At 41.3% G+C, this 15,638-nt stretch overlaps 1 protein-coding gene across 1 annotated transcript in view; it reads left to right on the top strand.

Moving 5' to 3' along the window:
• The window catches only part of PSKH2 (protein serine kinase H2), a 41,881-nt gene that overhangs the window by 8,492 nt on the left and 17,751 nt on the right, over positions 1-15,638 (top strand). Inside the window, exon 2 of the mRNA XM_077492974.1 lies at positions 14,530-15,199. Coding sequence (XP_077349100.1) covers positions 14,530-15,199 — 670 coding nt within the window. The remainder of the gene's footprint in view (positions 1-14,529; positions 15,200-15,638) is intronic.

The raw sequence follows: 15,638 nt of genomic DNA, 5'->3' as shown, positions 1-15,638 counted from the left end.
TATGAGGGGATCACACCATCCCTGTGCTGTGCTGACTTCCTCCTGGGGGTTCTTATTATGAGGGGATCACAACATCCCTGTGCTGTGCTAAGTTTCTCCTGGGCCTGCTTACTATGAGGGGATCACACCATCCCTGTGCTGTGCTGACTTCCTCCTGGGGGTTCTTATTATGAGGGGATCACACCATCCCTGTGCTGTGCTCAGTTTCTCCTGGGCCTGCTTACTATGAGGGGATCACACCATCCCTGTGCTGTGCTGACTTCCTCTTGGGGGTTCTTCTTATGAGGGGATCACACCATCCCTGTGCTGTGCTGAGTTTCTCCTGGGCCTGCTTACTATGAGGGGATCACACCATCCCTGTGCTGTGCTGACTTCCTCCTGGGGGTTCTTATTATGAGGGGATCACACCATCCCTGTGCTGTGCTGACTTACTCCTGGGGCTGCTTACTATGAGGGGATCACACCATCCCTGTGCTGTGCTGACTTCTTCCTGGGGGTTCTTATTATGAGGGGATCACACCATCCCTGTGCTGTGCTGACTTACTCCTGGGGCTGCTTACGGTGCTGCTGTCAGTGCTGTATATCACGGTGCTGGTGTGAGTGCTTAATGTCACGGTGCTGCTGTCAGTGCTGTATATCATTGTGCTGATGTCAGTGCTGTATGTCACGCTTCTGATGTCAGTGCCCTCTATCACGGTGCTGCTGTCAGTGCTGTATATCACGGTGCTGATGTCAGTGCTTAATGTCACGCTTCTGATGTCAGTACTCTCTACCACGGTGCTGCTGTCAGTGCTGTATATCACTGTGCTGGTGTTAATGCTTTATGTCACGCTTCTGATGTCAGTACTCTCTATCACGGTGCTGCTGTCAGTGCTGTATATCACGGTGCTGATGTCAGTGCTGTATGTCACGCTTCTGATGTCAGTGCCCTCTATCACGGTGCTGCTGTCAGTGCTGTATATCACGGTGCTGATGTCAGTGCTTAATGTCACGCTTCTGATGTCAGTGCTGTATATCACGGTGTTGCTGTCAATGCTGTATGTCACGGTGCTGGTGTTAATGCTTTATGTCACGCTTCTGATGTCAGTACTCTCTATCACGGTGCTGCTGTCAGTGCTGTATATCACTGTGCTGATGTCAGTGCTTAATGTCACGCTTCTGATGTCAGTACTCTCTATCACGGTGCTGCTGTCAGTGCTGTATATCACGGTGCTGATGTCAGTGCTGTATGTCACGCTTCTGATGTCAGTGCCCTCTATCACGGTGCTGATGTCAGTGCTTAATGTCACGCTTCTGATGTCAGCACTCTCTATCACGGTGTTGCTGTCAATGCTGTATGTCACGGTGCTGGTGTTAATGCTTTATGTCACGCTGCTGATGTCAGTGCCCTCTATCACGGTGCTGTTGTCAGATGCCTCTATCACGGTGCATGTGTCATTGCTGTATGTGACGCTGCTGGTGATCATCTCCTGCACCCTCTTCTTTGCCTACCCTGGTCCCTGACCTTCCCTCTCCTCCATTGCCTTCATGCGCTCCACAGTCCTGAATTGTCAGAACAATTTTCCAAATAAAAAAAGAATGCTTGTAGTTATCGATCCCAAATTCACCTCATACATGTATTATGTCATTGGCCAGGTGGTGGGACTATGTTTTCCCTGCTAATAATTACCTCGTGGCTGCAAATTCGACCTAAAGGTTTGAAACGTTCGCCTCCCATTGAAGTCAATGGGGCCCGCGGCGAACGTTCGGTTTCGCGAACGGTCGGCCTCGTTCGCGGTTTGCGTTCGCGAAACGTCCCGTCGGAGGTTCAGGCCATCACTAGTCACAACTAACTGCAACGCATAACAGATGCCTGAGTTCATACAATGATGCTTTTCTTAAAGTGGAGTTCCAGCTTGGTCTCTCCAACTTTGTGATGATCCCAACTACAAACAGCAAGTCTCACATCTTCCATTTTTGTCGATGACAACTCTGAACATCCGTTGGTTACAAAGGGTTGTGTTTTTGTCATTAAACCAGACCTTGAGTAATTTTTTCAGCTTTCCATCTATTAAATCTCCCTCTCTGTTTTAACTTTGGATAGTAACACATTTTTTTCTGCCAGTAAATACCTTATACAGCCCACTTCTTGTTTCCTGTCTGGTAAAAAGCCTAGGCTTATGACATCATGCTCAGCTCTCTTTCTCACTCTGGTGAGAGTTTTCCAGAAAGGGAGGGGGGATGAGTCATAAGAGAGCCAATGAGAGCTGCAGGGCTGGAGGTGTGCCTCTGTGTGTCTGTGAAAATCCAGGAAGTGAACAGGCAGCAGCTTCAGCTGCCCTCAGCTAAAATGGCTGCAGCTAGACTTAGTGGAAGGAGATTTCTGCAGCATATTTGGCAAGTACAGAATCACAGTATATATAAAATAATATGCAAAGTGGTTGGAGGGAAGCTTCAGAATGGCAAAGATGCTTTTTTACAAATGATGTGAGCAAACTGCAGTTCCTCTTTAAATAAAAAAGATATGTGGTTAAATGAGCTTGTTTATAAGAAGCATGCAGAAGTGGTGAATAGGTATAGAAATCCTACACTGTAATATCCATATATCTAGTGGGTGATATACCTGAGCACACCTGAGCCTTGCTTGTTCCTTCACATCCTTTGAATTGGTTATGTGGAGAGTTTAGAGGACCTGCATAGAAAAATATATGCAGAATTAAAGTGTTTGTTACCCCCAACACTTCATAATTCTGATATGTGCTTGCTGTTTGCTGTATCGTGTACTTGTATGAGAAAGTATCCTGTTCTCTTTCTATTGCTTCCTTCATGTGAAATCCTTGTCATTCCTGCTTGTCCCCTTGTTTTCCTATTAAAAACTGACCACACTAAGCAAGAGAGCACAACCTGGTCAGTTCTCTAGCTATGCTTAGAACACAGCGTGCTCTCCTCCAATGATCAAACTTGTCCTGACATGCCCTCCGCTGCACAGCAATTCACTGGGAAGCTCAGTGTACTGCTGCTTCTCCTCCCCCCAGCTCTTATGCAGCTGAGAACAGAGGGAATGTAATCACTTATACAAAAGGGAAAAAAGGTATTTATAATGTTTTATTTGTATTTTTTTATATCTATACAAAAATGTTTTTTATTTAATTTCTATTTTTAACTGAATGGGTCATTTTACAAGGCGATTGTTTACAATTATTTTTACCCCTTGTTCACATTGATGCTACTTTGAATGAAATCATGCTACTTCACTTGAAGTAGTATGATTTCAAAATAGCAGGTCAGCGCGATTTCAGGTGCTACTTGGCTGACATCTGTGCCACTTCATGTACAGATGTCTGTGCAAGTCACACCTGAAATCGCAAAAAATAGTGCAGGGAACTTGTTTTTTCAAATCGGGGGGCACCGTAAAGTCGGAGTCACACCAATTTGATTGGTTCCTTTGCTAACAATAGGGTGTGGCTTACCATAGGTTCTGGAAATGTCAAATTGCATGACAAGTCCCTCTGGAGTGAACGGGGGGCTAAAGCTCATGCCCCATTGACACCATGATATAAAACAGGAGCTAATTACGATGAATCGTAATACTTGTTTAGAAATTTGTGTGTAAATTCCTTCTGGCGCTGTAAATATTATTTTTGCTGACGCTACAAATTGTCATATTTTTGTATAGGATTGGGTACAAAAGGGTGATATTTCAACCTAGAATGCCTGTCACATACCATTTTGCAGGAGTTTTGCAAGTGCTTTCCTACATATTCAGAGATGGACATTAACAAGGTGGTTTTACTTCCTCTTTATTTGCTTGCAAAGGCAAAGTATAATGGGCTAGTATGCATTACATACTAGCCCATTATGTGTCACTTACCTGAAAACAAAGCCTACAATGTCACCGCTGTCCCCGCTGGCTGGAAGCGTCCATCTTCACCCCTCTTCCTTCCGGGGCCGCGGACTCTGACTCTGTGACTGACTGGTGTCACGTGACGTCACTCCCATGCATGTACGTGGGAGCCACCGGTCACAGCATGATCCCTTTAGAAACGACACGATCGCTCCCTTTCTAAAGTGCGCATGCTCCGATGACATCAGCGCACACGTATATTGTAAATATCTCCTAAACCGTACAGGCTTACCTGTAGGTAAACCTTAACATAGGCTTGCCTGTAGGTAAAAGTGGTTGGGCAGAGTTTACAGCCACATTAAAGAAATCTTCTAAGGAAAGGTCCCCAGTCAGTACATGGACACTGGACCAGTTAGTACATAGTACTTTTCACATGTCAGTGTAGCTCCCTGCTCCTGATGAGCAGACTTTATTGTTTTTTTCAAATTTAATTGTCTGAAGCTGTAGTTTTACTCAGACTAATTTCTCTAAAAGTTCTGGTTTCTGTACCAGTCCAGCTGGGTTGCACTGATTCCCAACCTGACCGTAGGTGTCGCTGTCACCGTCGATGGGTGTGGAATAGCAGCAGGCTGGATGCATTGAATGCCACCTCTTGCTTGGAAATGGTTCAGTGGGTGTGGTTTCACTGATATGCATTCTGGGAGAGGGTATTTAAGGTACCGGCGCCATATTTTTTGGTTCGTTTTCCGGGGTCTGTGATCCCAACCCCAGGGCCCTCCTGGCCTGGGGCCCTTCCGCCTTGGGGCCGGCTGGCCCGAGGCTTCGCAACCGAGAGTGTAGGCCCAGGAATGTCTTGGGGCCTACTGATCCAGGGGTGGTCCTGTGCTGTCTCGCCTGCAGGGAGAAGCAAAGAAATGCTGGAGGATCCAAGGGAGGACTTTTCCAGTGGAGGACCGAGCGCAAGGCTGGTGTCTCTGGAGGAGCCTGGAAACTCAGTTTGAGGACGCAACCCGGATCAATATCCTTACAGTATCGCCGGGTCAGCTGAAAGAATCTGGTACTGTATGGTAGTTCTTCCTAGTTCTTCCTAAAAACTCTCAAAAATCTCTAAGTACTTCAGTTAACAAGTCTGTGGCAGAGACTTTGTTGAGCATCTACTCTCAAAACCACTAAGTTCAATTAACAAGTCTGTGGCAGAGACTTTATTTGGCATATCATCGGCTGCTAGGTCAAGTGAGAGGGGCCTATCCGGTGACTGCTGGATCCAGTCTGTGGAGCTGTTTGTCCTCTGGATCTGACTGATACTTCTAACCCGCAATTACTAAGTGCCTGAACTCCCCTTATCCTCTAACCCTCTATTGAAGGACTGTGTCTTGTGTCTTTCTTTGGTGTTACCCCTAAATAAATCTTCAAAAAGGACCATGTGTCTGATCTATCATCATTTGGGCTACTTTCCACGGGACTCCCCTAAAATGAAGAGGCGAACAGGTGAGGTAACGGTAAGCCCGAATAAAACCAGCAGCTCGTTCCGGGGTTAGTGCTACATCAGTCTCTTAACTGATCCTACATAGTCATTTTTCTAACTCTGCAAATGGCAGACTTCTAATCACGCTGTATAATTATTGTACATGTTATGTGTATACAAGCAAACAATAACTTTGGTGATGGAAGATTAGACATGTGCAATTTGTTTTGTTTCAGAATTCATTTTTTAATGAATTTCAGCAAATTTGTTAATTCGGAAATATCCGAATTAACAAAAACCTGTTTAACAAATTTTTCCGAATATTCGTAAATTTGAATATTCGTAAATTCGTAAAATTAAAAAATTTGGAAATTCGAAAATCCGAAACCCTTGAAAATTTGAACATTTAAAATAATAACTAACTAATAATAACTATTACTAACTATTAAATTATAGGTATTGTAATTTCCTTTCAAATTTGGCTGTTAGTAAACATAACGAATACGAATTTATTCAAAGTTAGGAATTATCCGAAATAAGGAATGCCTTATCTAAATGAATGGAACGTTTCGAATTAATAATAATAATTAATAATAATAAATAACAATAATATTAATAATAAAACCTTTTTATTATTATTTATTAATTCTTTACGTTCCATTTGTTTAGATAAGGCATTCTTTATTAATTTATTATAATTGGTAACTTCGTATTCGTTATATTTACTAACAGCCAAATTTGAAAGTGGATTCCAATACCTATAATTTAATAGTTATTATTAGTTAGTTAATCGAATTTTAAGATTTTCTTTCTTATTTTCAGACTTTTGAATTTACAAATTTACGAATTTTCGTATTGCAATCATTACGAATAACCCGAAAAACAAAAAGAAACCAAAAAAAAAAACGAATGAAACAAATACGAACACATTTTTCGGCAGTGCACATCTACCGAAGATAGGACCTGAAAATGTAAAACTTGACAAGGTCCACTTTTTGGTTTTTAATTAGTACTGATTTTTAGTTTACAGGGAAAGCTGTGAAAGAAACTCGCCTCTAATAATGCTTGCTAAGCATGCATTGTAATAAGTTTATCTGTTGGCATTTGTTGCTAAGCATTTATGGCTGGTTAATGTTTCAGGGAACATTGCACGCAGTGTCTATTTTAACACAGTGATCTGCTATTCAAACATTTCACCTAGATCCTTGTTAGTAACAGGCCATTGACCAATGCTGATCATATGTACGCAATGTCTGATAGAGTGCTAAATGCTTAATTTGAATACCTTTGTATATTCAGCCTAACACTGCAACATTCTCCGAAGGCAACATTCTAGATGTGCCAAAAATAAACATGACAAGAATGATAAACCTACAGATTTCCCCTCTAGTGAAATTTTGCCAAATCAGAAACTCTCTGTTCCGTTCACTGAGCCAATTAGTCGGAATGTTCTTAAAAATAAAATCTACTTCTTTTTTATTTAATGGGTGTGGATTTTCAGGGTCTATTTACTGTAGTTTATTTATTCCAGTGCTCTATGTTTTTATTTTTTTTATTGTGCATGTGATTAGTACTCGTGTACTGATTTTTTTTATATTATTTATTTCTCTTCTTTTGCTGTTTTTTTTGTGTGTAAATAATTAGGCTTATTGGGGGGGGGGGGGGGGGCAGTTTTTGGTACAAGAATAAGTTCAGCATAGTTAAGAAGAGCTTATGTAACTCTCAAGAGCCAGATAAAGCCCATTGCACCCTTAAAGTGGTTGTAAACCCTTACAAACCACTTTGACCTACAGGTAAGCCTAGATTAAGGCTTACCTGTAGGTCCAAGAAATATCTCCTAAACCTACACGGTTTAGGATATATTTAGTAAAAGACAATGACAGCTGTCTACGGCGCCGTAGACAGCGGCACGCAGGCGCACTATCGCTGTTATCAGCATGCCGCTGCTAACGGCGATATGCCGTTAGTGGCGGCTCCCGTGCGCATGCGCGGGAGTGACGTCATCGCTGCTCCGGCGCTGTGAGTGGCCGGAGCAGCGACACCCAGAAGAAGATGGACGCTCCGGACTACAGGGGACAGCGGTGACATCGCTGGCTCCTGTGTCAGGTAAGTGACACATAATGTGCTTTACCTTTGCAGGGAGACAAAGAGGAAGTAAACCCATCAGGGTTTCACATTCTTGTTGTATGTAAAAGTTTCAGTATTTTAGTTAAGATTTTAGGATAAGTTCTTTATACTACAATATTTCTTGATTAGGATATTAATAAGAACATTGGGTTTCCAATGAATATATATATATATATATATATATATATATATATATATATATATATATATATACATACATATATATATATATGTGTGTGTGTGTGTGTGTGTGTGTGTGTGTGTGTAGTTTTGATCTTATGTTAAAGGAAACATATTATATACGTTAAATGGTTTCACACATTGTTCATGCCCACTCCTTAGAAATGTCAATGCATGGAGACTGAACAACCCCCATCCTTGCATGAGAGGTGGGAGGGAAGCTATGTCTCATTAGAAGAGTTTGTGGAACTATAAGATTAAACCAGCCTTTTTAGGAGAAGATTTTGCTGGCAGACACGACACATCACGAGACATTAAAGGAAGCTGGTACAGCTTCACACAGACACACGTCTGATTCAATCTTCATTTTAAGAATATAATATATTATTGTATATTTTTATATTTTAAATTTTAATATTATTCTTGTAATATTTTGCTATTTTATTATTAAATCAATTTTTTACTTTTTATAGAAGAACTAAACTGACTTTCTTGGAACTTTCCTCATCAATATAATTTATAGAATATCAATATAAATACCATGAAAACAATATTTTAACAGCTGTAGAAACCTTCTACATAGGGAGCTATGGTTAGGGAAAGCAAGGTTTCCCTGAATGTGGGCATGGGTTGGATGCCATTGTTGCACGATGGGTATTGCCTGGTGAATATTGCACTTCAGTAAATAAAAGCAAGAAAACTCTTATTTACGTTGTCTATGGCCTATTCCTGGTGAACTGAGTATGTACCTAGCTCAGTCAGATAGGGGATAACACATGGGGGACATTTTTTTGGGCCTGAGACCCAACAGCTTCAGGGGCTTGGTGTGTAATATGGCCAAGAGGACTGTTCAAAATTGTGTTCTTTATGGGAGTGTGGGTTCAGGGTAGCCCGATGGAGGCTTGGAGCCTGCCAGTGGTTCCTGGAGCAAATTATGATATTCCTGCATAAAGGCGGTCCATCATATATGCTGCTATATGGCCATATTAGTAAATATTCCTTTTCTGGGATCTCTTATAACCTATGCAACAACAAACTGTCTGATAGAAGTGTTCCTGTTGCTCATAACAACCCATGTGATTATTTTCATATTGTCACAGAAGAAAGAAAAGTGGAATCTGTTATTATAATATGTTATTTTTCTTTTGGAAGCTCACTTGGGAATCAATAAATGTTTGCTTCTTTGTTAAATTTGATAGGCAGTATTGCTCTATATTATATAATATAATTATATATTATAGAATCATCCTTGTGTAGAAAAACATTCAGAGTCCATTCACACAGGGGCAACACGACTTCCATCGAGACTTTGGGAAGCAACTTGGACACGACTTGAGTATGAATCACAACACGACTTGAGGCAACTTACAAGGCAACTTGAAATTGCCTCAGGACAGGGGACTTTGCCAGTGGCCAATCATATAATAATAAGCTCTGTGGGAGGGAGGGGTTTGCCCAGAAAACTATTTTTACTTCCTCGAAAGTTGCTTCTTTTGAAATCAATGGGTACAATTTGCTTAGAAGTCGGATTGAAGTAGTACAGGAACCTTTTCTGAATTTCGTCATTAAGACGGCTCTCATTCACTTACATTGATTTTATCATGTTGCCGACTTGAGGCAACTTGGGACGACTTCAAGTCGGATCCAAAGTTGCCCCTGTGTGAAAGGACTCTCACTGTCAGAATTCATTATTATGTCAGTGTAAATTGGTAAATTTGTAAATTTAAAACAAAAACATTAGGCTCAAAGACCTTACACTTTTTTCTTATTTGTGGTAAATATCAGTAACTGCAATAGGAGAACTGCCAGGGTTATTACTATGCCCCATTAAAAGAGACTACTACTTGTAAATAATACATATGCATTGCTCTTTCCCTGCTCTAATGCTGGCCATACACTATACGAAAAATCGTCCGAACCCATTTTCGAAAAACGAACATTCGGCTGTGAGCGCAAACTATAGTGCCATCATGTAATGACAGATAAATCGTTCAGTGGACATAAATGAATGCATTTTTTGTTTGTTTTTTTACATATGGCTAGTGCAGACAGTTCGGACGGGAAACACATTAACCTTTCAATTTATCATTCATTCAGCAGAACATTTCCAAGCGTATCCTTTGTTTTTTCGGCTCAAAAACGTCCCAACGATTTTCGATTTTGTGCCCATTAATTGGCCAAAAAACGACTGAGCTGTCCAAGTGACCGAATTTCAGCCGATTTTTCGTATAGTGTATAGCCAGCATTACATAATACACCTGCACATTTTTCACACAACAATCAGAAATGCAGTGGTGCTGTCAAATGGTAACACAAGGATGTCTCGGGTCACCTAACAGACTTTTTCTTCTTTCTGTTCCTAAGTCATGGAACCATGAACATATAAGAATAATGACAGAAGAAAGAATATTTTATCTGATGGATTGGTTATACAAGTCCAGACAAGTGCAGTTTTCCAGCATCTCATCTTCTAAATATAAACTTTTTATGTAAATTATATTGAAAGCAAGAGCTGTCATGCATAACTTATGCTGATTTACATCTTCATTTAGCTGAGTTAATCAACACTTATAAAGGTCATACATAGCACTGCTTCGTCTTCACAGAAGCCCAGAGAAGAGAATATTATACCCTGGGGTCATTTTTTCTGATATGCCAATACACTAAACATGAAATTATGTTTAAAGTGATTGTAATCGATCACCATGTAAAGCAAACTATTCATTTTAAAATAGAAATTAAAAGCAAAACATTTGTGTAAAGCTATAAAAAAAAATGCCCTTTTCCCCTTTTTTTTATAAGTGATCACATTCCCTCTGTTCTCAGTTGCATAAGAGCTGGGGGAGGAGAAGCAACAGGACACAGAGCTTCCCAGAGAATGGCTGTGCAGGGTGGGCATGTCAGGGCAAGCCTGATCATTGGAGGAGCGTAGGCTAAGTTTGCAGCACAGCTAAAGAACTGACCATGCTGTGCCCTCCTGCTTGGTGTGATCAGTTTTTATTAGGAAGCAAAGGGACTGGCAGGAATAGGATACTTTTTTTATACAAGTACATGATACAGCAGACACATATCAGGAATATGAAATGTTGGGTTTACATACTATTTAATACTCCTTTGTGACCATATTGTTATTTAGAGTGTAACATTAAACATTGTCACTTTTTCCAATCCCAAACTATTCATCTACTTCATCTTTTTCCTGCATCCTGGTTGGTGTTCATAACACAAAAAAAGTACTTTCAGTTGCTCTCAGCTGCCTCCAAAAAGCTCAAAATCTTTACAGCAGGCACAAATCGGAAATATGAAAGGGGTTTACATCCTTTTAAAAAAGGTTGTAAACTCAAAAAAATAAAAAAATCAACATGCAAAACAAAGGCATAATGAGCTAGTATGCATCACATGCTAGCTCATGAAATACTTTCCTTAGATGTGTACTTACCTCCCCGTACACCGATGTGACCAGCGACATGTCTCTCAGAGTTATTTCCGGGATCGAGGGCTACGGCGCTGTGATTGGCTGGAGCTGCGATGACGTCACTCCCGTGCATGCGCGCGGGAGCCGCCGGTGATGGCACAGCTCCGGATGGAATGGCACGAGCGAGCCGTTTCTTCAGTGCGCATGTGCCGATAACATTGGCACATGTGGATACAGGGGATATATCCTAAACAGTGCAAGTTTAGGAGATATTCACAGTACCTACAGGTAAGCCTTATTATAGGCTTACCTGTAGGTTAAAGTAGTGTACCAAGGTTTACAAACACTTTAAGTATAAATGCAAAGAGTTGACAGTGGCAGCGTTGGCCATAGGATTGGATAAACCAACAGAAGGCTGATGAAGTAGAAAGGGAATAATGCTCTCATGACAATGCTTATTTGGCAGATGAAAGTCAGAAATTTGTTTACGCAGATATCTGATCCCCCCCAATAGACTTACTTACCTTTGCTCTATTTAGCCACCTAAAGAAAAGAAAATACCAGTACTTACTGTACGTATAGCAAGTGACTTACTATGCTTCTCCCACAATACAGAGCTGGGTATCTAGTTAGTCAATCATTAGGCAGCAACTTTGTCATATATCATAAAAATAAATAACATATAATATAATAATAATTGGCAATGCTGATTTACACAAATATCTGAAACATACAAAAATTGTGACCAAAATCCCATTGCTGTAAGACAGATCAAAAATCTTATGCAATGTGCTTAAATAATAGCCAATACTAATTATTAAAAATATTTGAAAAGTTCAAAGAAAATTTGTGACCAAAATCCCAGTGCTGTAAGACAAATTAAAATTCTCATGCAATATATGTACACTATATTGACAAAAGTATTGAGACGCCTGCCTTTACACACACATGAACTTTGAACCCACATATGTTGAAGGCAGAATCTCACCTCAAATATGGACCACCAGCGATCATAACATGAATTTTTGCACTCTGGGGGATATGTAGGCCTCTTGGGTTTAGTGTCTCCTTTAATTAATCATTTAGGTGTTTTCCCTTTAAAGCTCTTACTCCAAGGAGGTGAAATGTGCATGTTCAAAATTGAAACGCATCCGCCATAGTGTAGTATGATACAATAATAGTTTTATTAAATGTTTCCAAATAAATTCACTAAGGCTGCTTTCACACTGGGGCGGGAGCAGCGTCGGCGGTAAAGCGCCGCTATTTTTAGCGGCGCTTTACCGTCGTTTTAGCGGCGGTGTGTGGGCCGAAAAGGGGTTAAACCCGCCCGCAAAGCGCCGGTGCAGCGGCGCTTTGCCGGCGGTATTGCCGCGGTGTCCCATTGATTTCAATGGGTAGGAGCGGTATAGGAGCGGTGAATACACCGCTCCTTCACCGCTGCAAAGATGCGGCTAGCAGGACTTTTTTCACCGTCCTGCCAGCGCATCGCTCCAGTGTGAAAGCCCTCCGGCTTTCACACTGGAGTTAAAGGGGCCGGTTTTTTTCAGGCGTTACACAGGCGCTATTTTTAGCGATGTAACGCCTGAATACCGCCCCAGTGTGAAAGCAGCCTAAGTGGAACGTGAGCTTCAAAACAAACTCCACTGACCACTTTAGCTGTAGGCACTGTGGGGGCTATTCATCTTCACAGTTCACAGCAAAAGCAAAGGGCACCTAGACGTTTGGCAACAGGATGGTTGAAAACAAACACCAAAGGTCAAGTAATTAGTATTCATTTATTGAATTGATACTTTACTGTACTAATTTATTTGAGGTGCATTCAAACAGATCTGCATTTGTTGTCTTAGGAGGAATGGGCAAGAATGTCAGTCTCTCGATGTGCAAAACTGATAGAGACATACCCCAAGCGACTTGCAGCTGTAATCGCAGCAAAAGGTGGCTCTACAAAGTATTAACGCAAGGGGGCCGAATAATTTTGCACGCCCCACTTTTCAGTTTTTTATTTGCTAAAAAAGTTTAAAATATCCAATAGATTTCGTTCCACTTCACAATTGTGTCCCACTTGTTGGTGATTCTTCACAAAAAATTTTAATATATTTATGTTTGAAGCCTGAAATGTGGCAAAAGGTTGAAAAGTTCAAGGGGGCCGAATACTTTCGCAAGGCACTGTACCAGCATACACATACATATGCTGAGATTAGTTCATAGGACAAAATTGGTGTACCAGACCCTATTTGGGCCTGCTGCACCAGTAATGTCCTAGTTAAGTTATAACTAAAGGCAAAACATTTTTTTACATTTGGTAAGGAAAGATCTTTATTTCTTCCCTTCATTAAGTGGGTCTCTTTCTCATGTCGAAATTCCGGAAATGCTTCTTAAAGATATTTTGATACTCCCATTAATGAACCCATCTCTCTATCAGGTCCCACCTTGACCACTGTCTCTCCTAGCCAACATAAGTGCCTGACCTTGCAAATGCGCTTCTGGGAGAATGGTCAAACATTCCCATAGACACACTACCAAACCTTGTGGACAGCCTTCCCAGAAGATGAACGAAGGGGCGTTGGGCGCAACTGGCCGCAAAACCCCTTTAAACCCAGTCATGTAATTCCTGCATCTATGCCTTTGTCTTTCATATTCTAGGTCTAAGGCCGTGTACACACGAGAGGATTGTCCGTCCAACTAAGTCCGTCAGACAATCCGACAGACAGTCCGTCCTACTTTTGAATGAACGGACTTGACCACACACGATGAACAGACAGTCCGCTGAAAGCTTGCGCGATGACGTGTACAGCACGTACGACGGGACTAGAAATACGACGTCCAATACACTGCAATGCAACCTTCGGCCGTGTAAATCCTTTCTGAGCATGTGCCATACTTAGTCCGTCCAACTAGCCTACTCACGAGCGGACTGTCCGCTGAAACCAAAGTTGGACGGACAATATTACGGAAATTCCGAAAGACTTAGTCCGCCAGACTGTCCGCTGAAAAAGTCCGCTGAAGCCCACACACGAGCGGACTGTCCGCTGAAACACGTTTCAGCGGACTAAGTTGGACAGACAATCCTCTCGTGTGTACGCGGCCTAACTTTTTCTGGAATAAAATTCAACCTAACTCTAAGCAAAGTATACATAACATGTCCTCTTGTATTGTTTATAGAAAGAAAGATTGCATTAATGCCTCATCTGTTCCATCAGGCAAATAATCCAGATTCAGTAGGACTTTAATGTATTCTCTTGTTTTTAAACACGAATTCTAGTTTAAAAACAGGATATTTTCTAAAAATGGAACTGACACTAACCCTTATTATCACTTGAATTCTCCTTCTTGCAGTAAATTAGCATAGCAAGTAGAAAAGCTGCAGCAGGTCCCAGCAGCATGCTATTAAAATTATCTGACAGCTGTAAGACTAATCATGAAAACCTAATTTTACTGGAATATAGAAGGCAATGTGTTTCTAATACTAAAGGCTATAGTATTAGGAGGTTCTAATAAGATATGTTTTTTCTCTTGCAGATATGATATTAAGGCTCTAATTGGCAGGGGCAGTTTTAGCAGAGTTGTGAGAGTTGAGCATAGAGCCACCAGACAACCATTTGCCATTAAAATGATCGAAACAAGAGCCAATGAAGGCAAAGAAGTCTGCGAGTCTGAACTCAACATCCTCCGAAGAGTCAGCCATCATAATATCATCCAGCTCATCGAAGTGTTTGAAGCTCACGACAGAGTTTATATGGTCATGGAGCTGGCCACTGGAGGAGAGCTCTTTGATCGAATCATCGCTAAAGGGTCCTTCACAGAACGGGATGCCACCAAGGTGCTTCAGATGGTTCTTGATGGCATAAACTATCTTCACGGACTAGGCATTACACACAGAGACCTAAAACCAGAAAATCTACTCTATTACCATCCAGGAGCAGACTCAAAGATATTAGTCACAGATTTTGGATTGGCAAATGCTGGAAATGGTAAATGTGGAGAATGGTCAATGAGGACCATTTGTGGCACGCCTGAATACATTGCACCTGAAATTATACTGAGAAAACCTTACAGTAATGCAGTGGACATGTGGGCTCTTGGTGTCATCGCTTATATTTTGCTCAGTGGATCTATGCCTTTCGAGGATGAAAACCGTACAAGACTTTATCGACTGATTATTAAGGGAAAATATAGCTACTTAGGGGATGTAAGTATATGTGGCTGTTTATTTTTAATTACATCCTAACAGTGATCATTAATCTGTACAGTAAGGCCCAAGGCTCTGTTAGCTTGTTTTTAAGTATCTTTAAATACTCCCACAGGCTAATAGGTTTTGGGACAAATGCTAGTCTGACCAAAAGGTGGAAAATTTCTCTTACATGGGCACCCTCAGAAAAAAAAAAATTGTGGCACAGCTAAAGCCCTCCAGTAGATCATGCTGATTGATAGTGCAACTGATGCAGGTTCAAACCAAGGAGAGCTTTGTTTCCATCACAGGCTAGAAAATTACTGCTAGGCCAAAGTGCTACCCACTACACCACTGTGCCGCCCTAAATTCCAAGGGGGTAACAGCAAACAATCACTAGGCCTCTACTCATTGTGTCTGCATACACTTGGATACCCCCTGTACAATATTGGCTAGACAC

Source organism: Lithobates pipiens, unplaced genomic scaffold (genome assembly GCF_037356315.1).
Source record: "Lithobates pipiens isolate NorthernLeopardFrog02 unplaced genomic scaffold, aLitPip1_a1.2 Scaffold_19, whole genome shotgun sequence".
Lineage (NCBI taxonomy): Eukaryota > Metazoa > Chordata > Amphibia > Anura > Ranidae > Lithobates > Lithobates pipiens.
Note: the sequence above shows the minus strand (reverse complement) of the source record. Positions and strands in the feature narration are given on the sequence as shown.